At 49.1% G+C, this 14,853-nt stretch overlaps 1 protein-coding gene across 2 annotated transcripts in view; it reads left to right on the plus strand.

Annotated features, from left to right (window-relative positions):
- FLVCR2 (FLVCR choline and putative heme transporter 2) overlaps positions 1 to 14,737 on the plus strand; it is a 54,025-nt gene extending 39,288 nt beyond the window's left edge. The window contains exons 4-11 of one of the 2 annotated variants that reach the window (XR_003207642.2): positions 869 to 936; positions 2,366 to 2,469; positions 5,446 to 5,556; positions 6,668 to 6,773; positions 6,924 to 7,035; positions 7,631 to 7,686; positions 7,942 to 8,057; positions 11,419 to 14,737. Coding sequence is in view for 1 of the 2 variants with exons in the window: in XM_025869625.2 (XP_025725410.1) it covers positions 869 to 936; positions 2,366 to 2,469; positions 5,446 to 5,556; positions 6,668 to 6,773; positions 6,924 to 7,035; positions 7,631 to 7,686; positions 11,419 to 11,499 (638 nt within the window). In the remaining variant the exon portion in view is untranslated. The remainder of the gene's footprint in view (positions 1 to 868; positions 937 to 2,365; positions 2,470 to 5,445; positions 5,557 to 6,667; positions 6,774 to 6,923; positions 7,036 to 7,630; positions 7,687 to 7,941; positions 8,058 to 11,418) is intronic. The other variant, XM_025869625.2, reaches the window with a different exon arrangement.
- The last annotated feature ends 116 nt before the right edge of the window (positions 14,738 to 14,853 follow it).

The raw sequence follows: 14,853 nt of genomic DNA on the forward strand, positions 1-14,853 counted from the left end.
TCCTCACCATCATCCTCCTCACCATCCTCCTCACCATCATCCTCCTCACCATCCTCCTCACCATTATCCTTCTCACCATCATCCTCCTCACCATCATCTTCCTCACCATCCTCCTCACCGTCATCCTCAACATCAACATTAGCATCCTCATCCTCATCCTCATCCTCATTCTCATCCTCATCCTCATCCTCATCCTCATCATCGCCATTGGGTCAGTTCCCTTCTCATCTTAGCTATTAGCTGACTGTATTGCTTTGGACAAATGGCCTCATGGATTCTTACAGTATAGTCTAGGTGCTCCATTTATTCGTTGGATGAATTGATGAGTTAGGAGGGTCAGCTCAATGCTCTTTAGGGTCCTTTCTGGTTTCAGATATAAGATTTTATGTGATATTGGACCAAGAGGAAAGCTGAAGGAGGAAGGGGGACAGAAAAGAGAAACCACCCACAGAAGGAGTGATGTGGGGGTCAGAGGCCTGGAGTAGTCTGGAGAGGGAACAGGTCATCCGGAGGAGATGAAGGTGTCCAGTAGTTCTGCTGACCCTGTAGGTCAATAGGTCAATCCTTGAGAAGAATGTAGACGGTTCTGACCTGGGAGTAATGCTTTCTAGAGCCTATGTTTCCAGGGCAGGCTTAAAGGGATCAGAGGGCAGTGGTGTGGGCTAAGAAATGGTTAAAATGGTTACTTTGGGTTGTTTTGGAGTCTCTCTCTGACAGAAACTGCAGAGTAACCTACTTTCTGAGGACACCACTCCTAATGGTGAGGAGGATGAGGATTTCTGACCTCCCTACCTGCCAGGGGGAGAAGTTAGCAATGGCCCCAGCAGAAGGCTGCCCCTAATGCGATGTGTCTCCCTCCCTCTTTCAGGTCTGAATGCTGGTGCTTTTTATGCCTTGTCCACTCTGCTGAATCGCATGGTGATCTTGCACTACCCGGTAAGGTAGTCCCCCGAGCATGCTGGACCTGAAGAGCGTGAGATTTCTGTCCATCTCAGCAGGACCTGGGGCAGCAGTTAGCTCTAGTCTCTGGTTCCCCCCACCCCCCACAATTCTAGGCAGCGTGGTATGGTGGTATGCTTATGGATTTGGAGGGAGACAGCCCTGGATCTCCCCTGGCTCTGGTGCCTCTAAATTGTGTGACAAGCTGGTTAGCCTCTCTGAACTCTCATTCTCCTTCCTGCAAAAGAAACATAATTACTTATTGAAAGATTATTTTTTAGGATTAGAAAGTAAACAATACTATGTATGTGTGTGTGCATATATATATATTCACCTGTTCTATGTATGTAAAGCACATGGCATGGTGCCTAGCAATACAGTAGGTAAACATACAGACATGTAGATCATGTATGAAAGATTTAATTTGTAAAATAGGGGCAGAGTTTAATTTTGAACTCTTAGTTGCTCGACTGAAAGCATTCCTTTTTTTAAAAAAGATTTTATTTATTTGTCAGAGAGGGGAGAGAGAACACACGAGGAGGGGGAGGAGCAGAGGCAGAGGGAGAAGCAGGCTCCCTGCTGAGCAGGGAGCCCGATGCGGGGCTCGATCCCAGGACCCTCAGCCGAAGGCAGACGCTTAACCGACTGAGCCACCCAGGCGTCCCTGAAAGCATTTCTTAAATATTTCCAGAACCAGCAAGGGCTGGATCCTGGGAGTGGGGTACTGTGTGTCCTGGAGTTGGGAATCCCAGGTCCAACCCCCTTTTCAAAGGACAAGGGTCTCACCCTTGCAGAGGTGGTAGGCCACTGTGGCTAATGTGTTCCAGTTTTGGAGTTTGATAGGTCTGAGTTCAGATCCTAGCTCTGCACTTAATAAATACCACACGACCTCTGGCTAGCAGGTTAATCTCACTGTGCCTCAGTTTTTTTCATCTGTAAAGTGTAGAATATTGATTTCTAACCTTATGGTGGGGAATTTTGAGAAGCAAATGAGATTATATAATGGTTATCTTCCCATTCCTTTTGGCACTAATAGCTCAAAAAAAAAAAAACAACAACTAAGTACAGAATATTTGGATATATGTATTTCGGTCTCCTCGTTTGTGAAATGGGGATAATGATAAATAAGATAAAAGGGTTGCCATAGGATTAAATTTAAAAAAGATCTACTTCAAAGTGGGTCTAGGACAGTTTGGTTGACCTCAGCATCCAGGATCATGCACACACATCTGGGTTATATTAGATTGGGAGGAGCAACTATTCTAGTAGTCTCTCCCACTGGCAGCTTCTTACCCTGGTACGTTCAGAGAATAGGCTCTAATGGAGTCTGAGTTACTTGCCTTTCCCCTGTCACCTCCTGGTGACTGTGCTCTGTCTGGTGTCTTGTCCCATTGCTGGGTGATGACTGGGGCTGTGGTTTTCCCAGGGGGAAGAAGTGAATGCTGGAAGAATAGGCCTGACCATCGTCATTGCAGGAATGCTTGGGGCTGTGATCTCAGGCATCTGGCTGGATAGGTCGAAAACCTACAAGTAAGTGACCTCCTCTTGGACTGAGAATTGGGGACCCATGTTTTGAAATGACACGTTCCTCGGCAATATGACTCCAAAGGGTTGGGTGCAGCAGCTGGGGGTCTCAGTGGTCAAGTGGTTCACATTTATCTTCTCTAAGCCTCAGTTTCTCCATTTATAACATGAGGGAAATAGTACACATTCCATGGGGGATCTTGGTAAGATCAGAGATGGAATACAAGAGGCCTAGCACAGTACTCTTCCCCATAGCCCCATGTAGTTTGCAGAAGGGACAAATGAGGGAGAAATGAAAATGAATGTAGAAAAATGCCAGCAGTTGGAAAGCTTATGGAAACCCCAAAGAGTGGCAATGAGGAAGTGATCCCCTGCCCCATTCTGCTGGCTCCCAGGGGCTAACCAAGGTGTCTGGGCTAACTCTGGCTTACAACTGTATTATCTTGCAACTGCTTATACCTCCTTCATAAATATTGTGATGTGCTTTGGGCCTGAATGCCCATTGTGTTTCCAGGAGCCCAGAGCAGTCTTTCTAAGATTTTAGTGTATGCCAGGCTAACCCAGGACGCTTATTAAAAATAGATTCCTGGGCTCCATCCTCATGGATGCCAATTCAGTGAGGGAAACTGCTTTTGTAAGGAGCAACCCACCCAGGTGCCTCTAAGCCAGGCTTAGAAAAAGGCTCTAGAGAATGCAGACCCAACACCCTTCCCTTCTTGTTGCTCCTTTCCAGTGCTGGGCATGCACTGGGTGCTCAATTAATACTGGTCAACTGGGTAGCTGCCAGGTTTGTCCTACACTGGGGCAGGGCAGCTGCTTTGTCGAGGCCTCCGAAGTTCCCCGTGTCTGGAGGCGACAGACCTGTTCTCTGCCACACAGACCCGCTTCTGTGAGGCTCTGGTCAGACCAGGTCTCACTCTGGCTGCCCCAGACAAAGGCCAGTTGAGGTCATCCCTGGGGATGTGGTTGCCTGGCTGAATGTGACGTGGAGCCTGGCGTGGCTTAATGACTGCTGGTGGAGCTTGGCTGCCATCTCGTCTCTGTGATCTGTCAGTGGCTTGCTTCAGCCAGACCCAAGAGCAGTGAGGACTGGCCACCCCCAAACCAGCAAACAGCAGTGTCCCTTCTCCCAGGGCTTGCTCTGTGGCGGGAGAGGGGAAGGATTGGAACGACAGCTGGGCTGGGATGTGGGCAGCCAGATGGCTGAGAAGAACTAAAAAATACAGGGAAAGGGCTGAGGGCACACTTCAGAAGGTAGACGCCACTGTTTGCTAGCATCACTGATGTCTTACTCCTGCCTTCAGCATGAGATGCCCTTCACCCTGTACTATGACCCGAACAGAGAAAGGATGCTCTACAATCAGGGCATTTTGGTGCCCGTTCTCCTCTCCCTGCGGCTCCCAGATTTGTCCCGTTTGGTTTGGAGGCTGGAAATGGGGTGGGTCACATCCCGTTATTTGAGGCTGGGACTACTTACAGTTTTTCTAAATGGGTCAGTGGTTTAAAATGAAGCTATGGTTAAGAAAATATGGCAAAAGGGGAGCTTGTGTGGCCGGCAAAAGAAACTGGTATCCATGAAGTTGCCTTCTGTGGGGTGGGTGGGACCAGATGAGGGTGCAGGATGGAGGATGAGGAAGCCCCTCTGCCTTCAGCAGCTGCTTTGAAGCCCCAGGTAGGAGGGGCATCCTTTGCAGCCTCTGGCTTTGAGCTTTCCCGAAGATGCAACCCTGTAGCGTGTCCGTGTGTATTAGTGTATTAGGTCCTGTGTGCAGCAGTAGAAAGAGCAGCATAGGTTTCAGATCCCAGCGCTGGGTCCAAATCCCAGCTCTGCATTTACTCAATGGGTAATTCTGAATAAGTAACTTAATTGGTCTGAGCCTCAGTTTCCTCATTTGCAAAATTAGGGATAGTCATCCGTTTCTTGCAGGGCTTTTGTCAGGCTTGAGTGCAATAAGAAATGCATGCGAAGTGCTTAATAGAATTCCCAGCACCCAATAAATGCGGGATTAGTTTGATAAAACCACAGCGTACGTCTGCTGGTGCCCCCACCATGTTTCTTGTTTCAGGGGGATGCGTGAAGGCTTTCGGCTTTCAGCTTTCTGTCTCTTAGTCCTCATTTCATGGCAGGCGGGCAGAGGGATGTGCAGAGCCCACGGCCTGCCATAAGCAGGACAGGGAGAGGAACACAGGTCCAGCTGCGGGGGTGAGGCTGCAGCAGAGTCACGAGTGGGCGAACCCCAAACAGAAAGCAGCAGGCTGCTGCTGATCCCTCTGAGGGGACTGGCAAAGGGGAATGTCATGGGGAGTGGGCAGAGCTTTCTCACTTTGGCTTGGGAGTCAAGTGCTTAGTTCAGGGCTGGAGAATGTTCTCACTTACTTCCTGCTGTCTGGAGCAGAGTAGTTCAGGTTCGGTGAAAAATCCGTGCTGCACCTGTGCCAGTGGCAACACGAAGAACTTCGAGATGACAGAGAATCTGAAAGTCAGCTCACTGCCCAGCATGGCCATGGGGTCTTGGGGCCAAGCAGACCAGCAGAATGAGGTGGCTTCTGGGGTAGTCCCACACGCCATGCTGCCTGACAGTAGCTGATATTTGTTCTGTGTTTATTTGGTGGAGGACGAGGAAGGGGGAGTGTTGTGCCCTTCCTGCTTGGGGTGCAGCTTGATATTGTTGAGGGGGTTCTATAGGAGTTGAACACATATGTAGCAAGAAGGCTTCCTCCTCTCCTGATCCTCCCCTTTGTAGCACTGGCCAAAGTGTAATTAAGTAATAATTTGTGTGATCATTGGTTCAGTGTCCATCAACCTCATGGACAGAAAGTTCTGAGAGCTGATGTCCCAGCACACAGCAGAGGGCTTGACACATAGCAGGTGCCCAATTTATACTTGTATGTTGGATGGATGGATGGATGGATGGTTGGATGGATGGATGATCCTGTTACAGTCAGAAGTGTATGACTAAATGTCTTTGCCTCTGCTTGTAGGGAGACAACCCTGGTGGTCTACATCATGACAGTAGTGGGCATGGTGGTGTACACATTGACCTTGAACCTGGGATATCTGTGGGTAGTGTTCATCACTGCTGGCACAATGGGGTAAGTTTGACCTCTGACCTGTCTAACTGGAAAGCAGCATCCCATGGCTCCTAGAGCTGCCGACTTCCTTGGAAGCAACACTGACCCCTTTGCTGGCTTCTCATTGACCTCTGGAGATGTGGAAATCGTGGCCAGAGGTCTTGTTTACTTGCAGCACTTCAAAAGGCCACCCAGGGCTTCCATGCTGTTGGGATGGAGTCTCTCTTTCACAGACCTCAGGGAGGCTAGGAAATGTTTAGAGTCTTTTGTAGCTCTGCCTGGGACAGTGTGGGGTCGGGGAAAGTGCACACGGCTGGGAATCAGGAAGTCTGCCACTGCTGATCTTTAGATGACAGGTGCATCACTTAACTGCTCTGAGCCTCAGTTTCCTCATCTGTAAATGAAGATGAATGGCCTGCCTTGTATAGTTGTTGCAAGGAGTGAGAGAGAAATAAGTGTGAAAGCAGCACGAAGTGTGGTACAGATGTAAGAAATTAGAGTTGGAATTTTCTGGACCTGTTGTATGAGAAAGCACAGGAAACAGCACACTTTCCACAGGGGTCTCTGCTTAGCTTTACATCCCAGTTGTTTTCCTGTGGCCACTATATGAATGTGTGTGTGAGAGAGGGAGACAGAGACAGAGACAGACAGACACTCAGTCTTTCTCAGCTGGTGACTCTCCAGAGGGAAAAAGGAGGACTCTGAGATCCTCCTTCCAGGTCCCAGAGAGCATGGAGATGCTGTTCGGTGTCCAGGGACTTTCCACTCCCAGCACAGGGCCTGGGAACCCGTGACACAGAATTTCTCAGCTGAGGACTAAACACTGCAGGCATCCGCCATTCCCTTCTGCCAGTGTTGACCCTGTCTGTAATTGATGGCTGGACACAGAAGAAGCAGGAGACCCCCGGGGGCTCCTGAGCATGAAGCCTACATATGAACTTCTTCTTGACCTGCAGGGGCCTCTCTTTCCTTGGTATGGCCACCTGGGGGATGGCCTGATTATTCAAAGGCCTGGAATGTCTTGATGACCAGAAACAAAACAGGAAAAGGAGTTCTGAGGGAGGAGGTGGGCTCCTTATCCTTCTTGCCCTTGAATTTCTCCATCACCTTGTTTCTGTGATCTGGTCTTCAGCTTCTTCATGACTGGCTACCTCCCGCTGGGATTTGAGTTTGCTGTGGAGCTGACATACCCAGAATCAGAAGGCATGTCGTCTGGCCTCCTGAATGTGTCTGCCCAGGTAGGGCTCTTATTTGGTGGTGGCCCCAAAGCAGTGGCTCTTTGTTTCCTACTTGACTTGGCTGCCACAGGCATTGTATCGTGGTAGCTCAGTTCTCTCATGGGCTAGTTGGCCGGGCCCTTGTTTTCAGTCTTCTTTGTGCCTTTCCAGGTATTCGGGATCATCTTCACCATCTCCCAGGGCCAGATTATTGACAACTACGGAACCATGCCTGGGAACATCTTTCTCTGTGTTTTCCTCACCCTTGGAGCAGCCCTCACTGGTGAGTTGGGGCCTCAAGACAAGATGATGCTCACTCAGGCTGCTCGTGGGCTTAGGCTGTTGGCAATTTGAGACCTCAGTGTTTTGACTGATCATACAGATTGGGGGTACACGTGCAGACGGGCAGAGGGCAAGGCTTATTAGGAAATGTGTTTGAGGAGCAGTAGCGTGTTTTGGTGGAATGAGCCTGGGATTTGGCGCCAAAAGACCCTTGTTTGCATCCCAGACTGTGACACTGACCTCCATAGCTGTTTGACCTTGGACAAGTGGACCAACTTCTGGAAGGCTCAGTTTCTTAATCTATAAAATGGGAGTTGTTGTAAGGATTGGAGCAACATGTGCAAACTCCCTGGCCAGTATAACTGATCTATAAATGAAGGCCAGTGTCATCCTTGGCTTCTGCCTGTAGGGACATCAGTGATCCCCAGGCTTTGTCAAGTTGGTGGGTAGAACCTCCATCTCCCTGGAATATCTACAGTAGGTCTGAGATACCTGTGACCCTTAGGAAAATGAGGGCTCCCTCTCTTGGGTGAACTTCATCATTGGTCTCTTGTTAATTGTGTCTTTGGTGTTCTCTCTCAATCTCTTGACCTCAGCATTCATTAGGGCAGATCTTCGGAGGCAGAAAGCAAACAAAGAAACTCCTGAGAATGTGAGTATGTGGAAGTTTTGAGAGCTGGGTCCCAGGCTTTGTTTGAGGGTGTGGCAGCATGGGTGGGCCAGGGGGTGGGAGGGGGCGCCTCCCAGAGTGGACTGGTTCTCTGGAGGCCGTGAGACCAGCTCAACTTGCATAAACATGGCGCCCAAGAGTTTCCTGGGTGGGTGTTCAGCATGGCTTTTGTGTCTGCTCTTTCCCGGACTCTTCTGCTTCCTTCCCTTCTCCTGGCCTCCCTGCTGTGGTCCCCAGAGCACGTCACTGTTGTCACAGTCTGCTGAGCATCGCCCACTCCTTGGATCCTGAGACAAGTCCTGAGACCCTGGCTGCACTGCTTTCAGCCTGGGGTCAGTGGCTGGAGAGGAAAGGTGGGAGCCTACCTCGACCACGGTGGTGGTGGCCCCGAGGCAGTGGTTCTCCTGGCGTGTTACAGCCCCTTAGGCAGTGCCATGGGCATGGAGGGACTGGAGCCTGTGCATTTCCAGTAAGGCTCTAAAAGGGCAAGTCAGGGCATAGGAGCTGATGGTGGCAGAAGTGGGAGGACCAGGAGTATGATTTAGAACAGAAGAGGGTTTCTCATCTGCTTTAATCAGCTAGGGACTATTCTAACCAAAATGTTAGGTATCAAATCTGAGCCAGGATGAAAGCAATTTCAAATCTGAGGAGGAAAAGTGGGATATTACTTAAAAAGCAAATAAGCCACCCAAAACCTATTACAGAGGGAATGAATACATGTTCTTTGTAGGAAAACTAAAAAATACAGAAAAGTATACAAAATTTAAAAATCATCCTGTAATATCATCGCCTAGAGATGAAATGCTGTTTTTTTGCAATTACTTATATGTCTATATCTACATATAATATGTGTGTGTATATATATATATCTGTATATATATATCTGTATATATTTATATATGGATATGTAAATATTTTTAAAACAAAAATGGAAACTTCTATCTGCTTTTTTACTTGTGAACACCTTATCAGGTCGTTTTTCTTTTATAACATACTTCTAATTACAACAGTGTTTTAATGAGTGCACATGGGTAAACCATGATTTATCAGCCTTGCTGTCTGTGGACATTAAGGTTGTTCTCATTGTTATAAACAGTATCGTGATTAAAGTCCTGGAAGCTGAATCTCTGTGCATGTTCTCAAGCACAGTATTTCCTTGAGAAATGGATCAGTGGTCATGCATATTTTGAAGATCTTGATATGTATTGCCAAACTGTTGTCGAGAAAGGAACTACCAACACTATCAATTTATATTGCTATAGCAGTGTAGGAGTGCCAACACTGAAGCTTTATCATTTTGGAAAACTTTGCCAATTTCCTAAGGCAAAAATGGTATGTGAAAGAGTTATATTTAGTACTGTAAGGACATATGTTGGCAGATAGATGATAAGCTTTCATTGATTATTTGTCTTCTGATATCACACTTTGGAGTTGGCAGGCTACAGCAGGTAGCATGTGGAGGGCGGAGCCTCCCACAGGAAACTCAGTGGGGAGACAGGGAAGGCCTTGGAGCAGAAATGCTGTTCTCTAGACTGGTGTGAGGACCCTGGCATTGCACCATGAGGATGGGCTTTCACTTGGGCCAGATACAAGGAGACATAAGGGTTTGGAATATATAGTGAGCCTGGGAAAAATGTGCCTATAATAAAACAGGAGAGATTTCTTGTGAGAAGGTGTCAATTTGGAATGTGACACATTGTGTCAAGTGATAGGAGATTTTGCTGTTTACTTTGTAATCTGCATTTATGTTGGCAGATACAGGCAAACGGGAAGAAAGAAAAGGTCACCTATAATCCTAGCACCTGGAGATAACCTAGTAACATTGTAGTCCATTGTTCAGGGTTGTTTTCTGTGGGTCTTCTGGTGCGGTTCCTAGCCTGCTTGTTTACTTAACAGTAGTTTGACAACCTTTCCACAGTTACATTCTACCACCTCATATCTACATATATGTATTTCCATTCCCTCTTGTTCAATATTTAGGTGGTTCCAGTATTTCACTATTCTTGCGGCCGTATCTTGGTGCACAGGGACCAACCAGGTTTGTTAATCGTGGTTGGAGTTGGCTCAGTCATCTTCTGTATGGAGTGTTGGAAATAGCACTGAGTAGGAGTAGGAGACAAATCCGGGGATGGTACTCCAAAGTCTGTGTCCCTGGATAACTCACCATGTGTCTTTGAACCTCACTTGCACCTGGGGAAGCTTCTGGTTATGGGAAGGTCAGAATCATGGTGGGCTGACACCCAGGGAAGCCAGGGCTGTCACAGAGCTTCCCTCCTCTGGAGCCCCCCATTACACACCCCATGGCAGTCAGCATAATTGAGACCTGGCCATGGGCACAGAAATTCATTATCAGAGCCAGCTGAAGACAGGGCGCCCAACTGATGTGGCCAGAGCTGCTCTTTCTAATCAGTGAGATACACAGTTCGGGTTAAAAAAAAAAAAGAGAGAGAGAGAAGACAGAATGTTTAGCTTAGGGCTAATGACTAATCTAGATGATGAAAATCTTGGTTTGGGGATTTCCGTTTTTCTTCCAGTTGGTAGTTCTCGGCCAGAGACAGTGGATGTACTTCTGTCCCTGCTAATCTGTTTCTGGTTGTGATTTTGGTTGTAATTTCCAAGCGCTGACTTTGGAGGGGGCAGGCGTGTGTGGGCGTACACACGTGTGTAAGCGAGAGGAGACAGGCTGCTTGATTGACTTCAGCAGGCTGCTGGTGGCCTGAATGAAAGCTACTCATGGCTGAGGCTGAGCTGGTGGCAACAAACTGGCAAGAGAATGGGCAGGTTGGGTTTCTACAGCTGTTACCACTGCTGCGGACTAGCCCCGACACAGTCCTGGGTTGGGGGGGTGGGAGGGGGGGAGAAGCACCATTTGTCCAGTTGGCACTGGGCCTGTAGACATTCCTCTAGCTCTCGAGTGGTGATAGCGCAGTGCTGTGCCCGTGCCAAGGCCTTCCCGCCAATAGGTAAGTGCTTGAGGTAAGAAGCAAGGCACGGCATACACCTAGGGCCCCACAGGATCATTTCCAGGCCCGTGCTTAATTCCAGACCCACCTACACAAGTGTGAGCCGGAGGACTCTCCTAATCCTGGGCCATCTTTCCCCAACAAAGTCAAACCAGACTGACCCAAAGTCTTCTCTAGGCATTAAGTATATATACATATTTTTAGCCATTGAGTTTATGTCTTGCCTTTATAAAAATTCTCTCTGCTGCTTCCATTCCCTGCACATCATGATAATATTCCTCATCCAGGCGGCTGCCTCCAAAGGAAGGTAGTCAGAATTTCTGTGGGTGTCGTAGAGTTGGCACTTTGGATGGCTACCTGGTGGTCAGTCCAGGGCAGTTTTAGGCCGCCAGAATGGGGAGGGAGAGTGGGCTCTGCTTTTCTTTCAGTCCCGAGAGGGAGTCTAAACACGCGGGGCTCGCGGGGCGGGATGGTTTGTGGTGGCTGTGGCGTCAGAGAGAGCTGGACTTTCTGGCTTTTCTTTGATGACACAGTGAGGGTGTGCGCGGTGCGTGTGCGCGTTTAGAGGGCACACTGGCAGAGGCGGGGAGCTGCTGTCCTAACTTCCCTTTGTCTGCTCTTGGGGCTGCTGAGGGGCCTCCGGCTCTTGGTTTTCCCACTGATGGCGGTCCCCGACAGGCAGCTGTCCCAGCCCCGGGTGGAGTCCTGAGCCTCTTCACCCCAAGGGCTGCCTGCTTGTTGTGCCTTGCAGAGACTCCAGGGGGAGGAGGAGGAGGAGGAGGAGAGCAACACCAGCAAAGCGCCCACCACTGTGTCCGAGGAGCATCTCTGAGAGAAAAGGTGGCCAGCACTCCCCACCTCTTCTGTCAGCGCTCGCTGCCGGCACGCAGGTCTTCGCTGGAGCAGCTTTTGGAGGGAACCGGCTGGAATGTTTGTGGCTTGGACGGCAGTGCCTCTGACTCCTGGAACCCACTCAAGAGCTTGCACGGTCTAGCGGGGGAAGATGGTACCTTTCACCGAACGCACGCTCCATACCGGCCCCCTCCCCCTGGCAGGCTGAGGGAGCTGGTGTTGGGAGAGACTGGTGGAGAATGGGGGTCACCTGCATCCCGCAAGGAGGGAGCCTGCAAAATTATCACGGAGAGAAAGCTTATTCAGGATATTAACTTTTTCTAGAATGGCAAGACCCCTGGAAGCCCAGTTCTAAGGAGAGGCAGCTGCTCTGGGTGAGGGTAATTTTGGGCTCATCACACTGGCTGCTGATGTTCTGGGGGAGAGAAAGCGCCAGCAGGAAACATCAGAACAGACCCATCAGGACTCGGCCTCGCTTCTCCTGCCCTAAGGTTGGGGTCTGTTTCCAGACCCTTTCCTGAGAGCTGATCAAACCAAACATCAATAAACTTGACAGAACCTTTGCTGTGGCCATGAAGGAGAAACCCGTTGGGGAGGGTGACCTGCCTAGGTGTGGGAGGGCGCTGGTGAAGGCCTGAATTTGGGAACTGTGGTAGCTTGATGTGGGGACAGAAGGGTTCTTTTCTACAAAATCTCTGCCCAGGACTTGTGTGTGTGTGTGTCGTCACCTCTGATGCCTTCATGTGGCCCCTGCCTTGAGAAGCTCTGCCATCCGCCTCAGCGCTTCCTTTCTCTCAAGGGAGGGAAATCCCAGCCAACTGCCTTGTAACCTTTACTGAAAACTAACCTTGTTTCATTCTACCCTGAGAAATCCACGCTGCTTCTGAGAGAGGAGAGGAAGGGGGCAGAAGGAAAGGCGGCCCCTGAAATGGGAACTGAGTCTGCTTGAATGAAGTGCCTCCTGCCTCTGGAGGGGGTGGTTTTCGCACACCCACCCCTTCTCCCCCTCCCCTTCCAGCAATCATCTTTTAACAGATATTGTGAATTTAAAGGGATTCCCTTTAAACCAACCCAGGGTGACCTCCTCGCCTGCCCAGCCTGCTGTCTGGCTCTACTCACAGGCTGGGGTAGTGTCCCCTGAAAAGAAGATGTTTTAGTAATTTCTCCTGCATTGAGCAGCTGTGATCATGACCATTGGTGCTGTTCGGCTGTGACCACTGCCCGGTCTTGGCGTCCGGGGGCAGCCTGGGTTGGCAGGAGGGCCAGGGTGCCTGGGTCATTGCCCGCGGGGAGCCGTGTGTGTGTGTGTGTGTGTGTGTGTGTGTGTTTGTACAGACATTCCGGATGTTCTGTATGTAAGAGAAGTTCACACTTCTGCTGGGGGGAGTGATGGGGGTGGAAGAGAGGTGGAAAGAAAGCATGTCTTGATTTTTGATAGGGAGAAAGGTGTTCACTCTTCAGCTCCTTAAAGCTTTTTAACAAAATGTTTACCAGATTATTCATTCCTTTATTTTAAAAGCATAATTTGTATTTTCTACTTGTAATACCGGATGTTTTAAGACAATAAAAGATTCTCTAAGTGGTCTGCCGCGTCATTAGGTGGGGCAGAGGTGTCTTTCGGCAGTCCTGAGACTCTCACTCATTTCTGGGGCCTGGGCCGACAGTATGGGAGGGGCCTGGGGCTAGAGGAGCAGCTCCCCGGGCATGCTGCAGAGGTGGGTCCTCTGTTTACACAGATGTGACCCTCCCTGTGGGCTGCTTTTTAAAGACAAGGCTATAAAAGTGAATGTGGGCCTGTGCGGTGCCTTGCACCTCACCATCCCGCCCGTGACCCTGCCTGCCTGCCTTTCGGGCTGTGTACGCCTGCAGACAGTCCACCCAGGGTGGCCGCCCAGAGCCCACTGTGGCTGCTGGCTCGGCCTCAGTGTGGCTGGCCTGTTTGTTCTATGACTGCACCATCCTGCCCTGGCCATAGTCCATGCTTTCGGCTTCTGCTGTTCTGTGTTGCCATTTTTCTTCGCAACTGTCCCACCTACTGCCACTTCTCCCTTCCCAGGCGTGTTCGCCTTATGCTGTGGCTTGGACTTGCTGCTGCTGTCAGTTTTCTGTATGTTTCTTAGTAAAATGCACGGTGCCTGTGGTATTCTGGCACCATTATCTGTTGGCAGTTCTCAGCTGAAGAGAGACTTGACAAGTTCTACTTTAAATCATCTCGAAAGGGAGCCAAGCCTGGCTGTTAGAGAATAATATTCATGATGTGTTCTATTCTAAACCATCTCTTTAGATCCTTTGGGTCTTGTCTTTGCTTATCTGGAATTACATTTCTATGACGCATGCTTAGAGGATCTAAATCCAAACCATGCATGCTTTCATTCACTTTCTAAGGTGGGCTCCATGTGGATCTACACTCACATGCTAACTCTGTAAGATCACTGCTTTTTTTACTATCTCTTGACAATGGTGAGTGAGGGATAGTCCATACCACTGAGCTGTTTTTCTAGATGTAGTGCTGTGGGGATGAGGCGTGGTATCGCTGCAACCACTTTTGGCACCATAAAAGGAATCCAGCCTGAGGATGAAGCCAACATAGGAGGGCAGGATTGAGTCCTGATCAAATCATTCCTGAAGACTATAATCTCCTTAATCTTCAGTTTTGTGAGCCAATATTATCTTTATTGTTTAAGCTAGTTTAAGATGACTTTGTTCCTTTCACCTAAAGAGTCTTAACTGATAAATTCCTAATGCATTTAAGTATCCTCAACTTCAAGCTTCCTGTCATGCCCTTGCAAGTCCCCTGCCTCCCTTCCTGACCTATCTCTTACATTTTGCTTCCTGACTTCACTACGCGGATCTTACTCCTTGAACAAGATGGTTCCTACCTTCCAGATGCTGCTCCCTCTGCCCTAAATGCCTGCCTCATATATGAAGACATCTGATACCCGGGCATTCAAGGCTCAGCTCAGATCCCACCTCCTCAGGGAAGCCTTTCCTGACAATCTAAATCATCCACCCCCTACCTTCTTGATCACAATACCTTGGTTTCTAGAGTTCATATTGTCTGAAGTTGTTCTTTCATGTGTTGCTTTGTTGATTGTCCGTTTCCTGGACTACAGTGTAAGGGCCACTGGGAACAGGGGCATTGCCTGGGTCATCATTTCTCTTTCCCAAGTGTCTGGCATGGACTTAAGTGTTCAATAAATACTTTGTTGAACAATGAATGGGTTCTTGAGTCTCTATGCTGTGTGTGGGCCCAGCCAGTGATGAGCCCATCAGGGTTGTGTCTGGAGGGCAACTATCGGCTCCAGTCCATTGTCTTGGGGTTTCATGTTCTCCT

Source organism: Callorhinus ursinus, unplaced genomic scaffold (assembly GCF_003265705.2).
Source record: "Callorhinus ursinus isolate GAN/ISIS: 27379988/994484 unplaced genomic scaffold, GSC_fseal_2.0 scaffold8, whole genome shotgun sequence".
Lineage (NCBI taxonomy): Eukaryota > Metazoa > Chordata > Mammalia > Carnivora > Otariidae > Callorhinus > Callorhinus ursinus.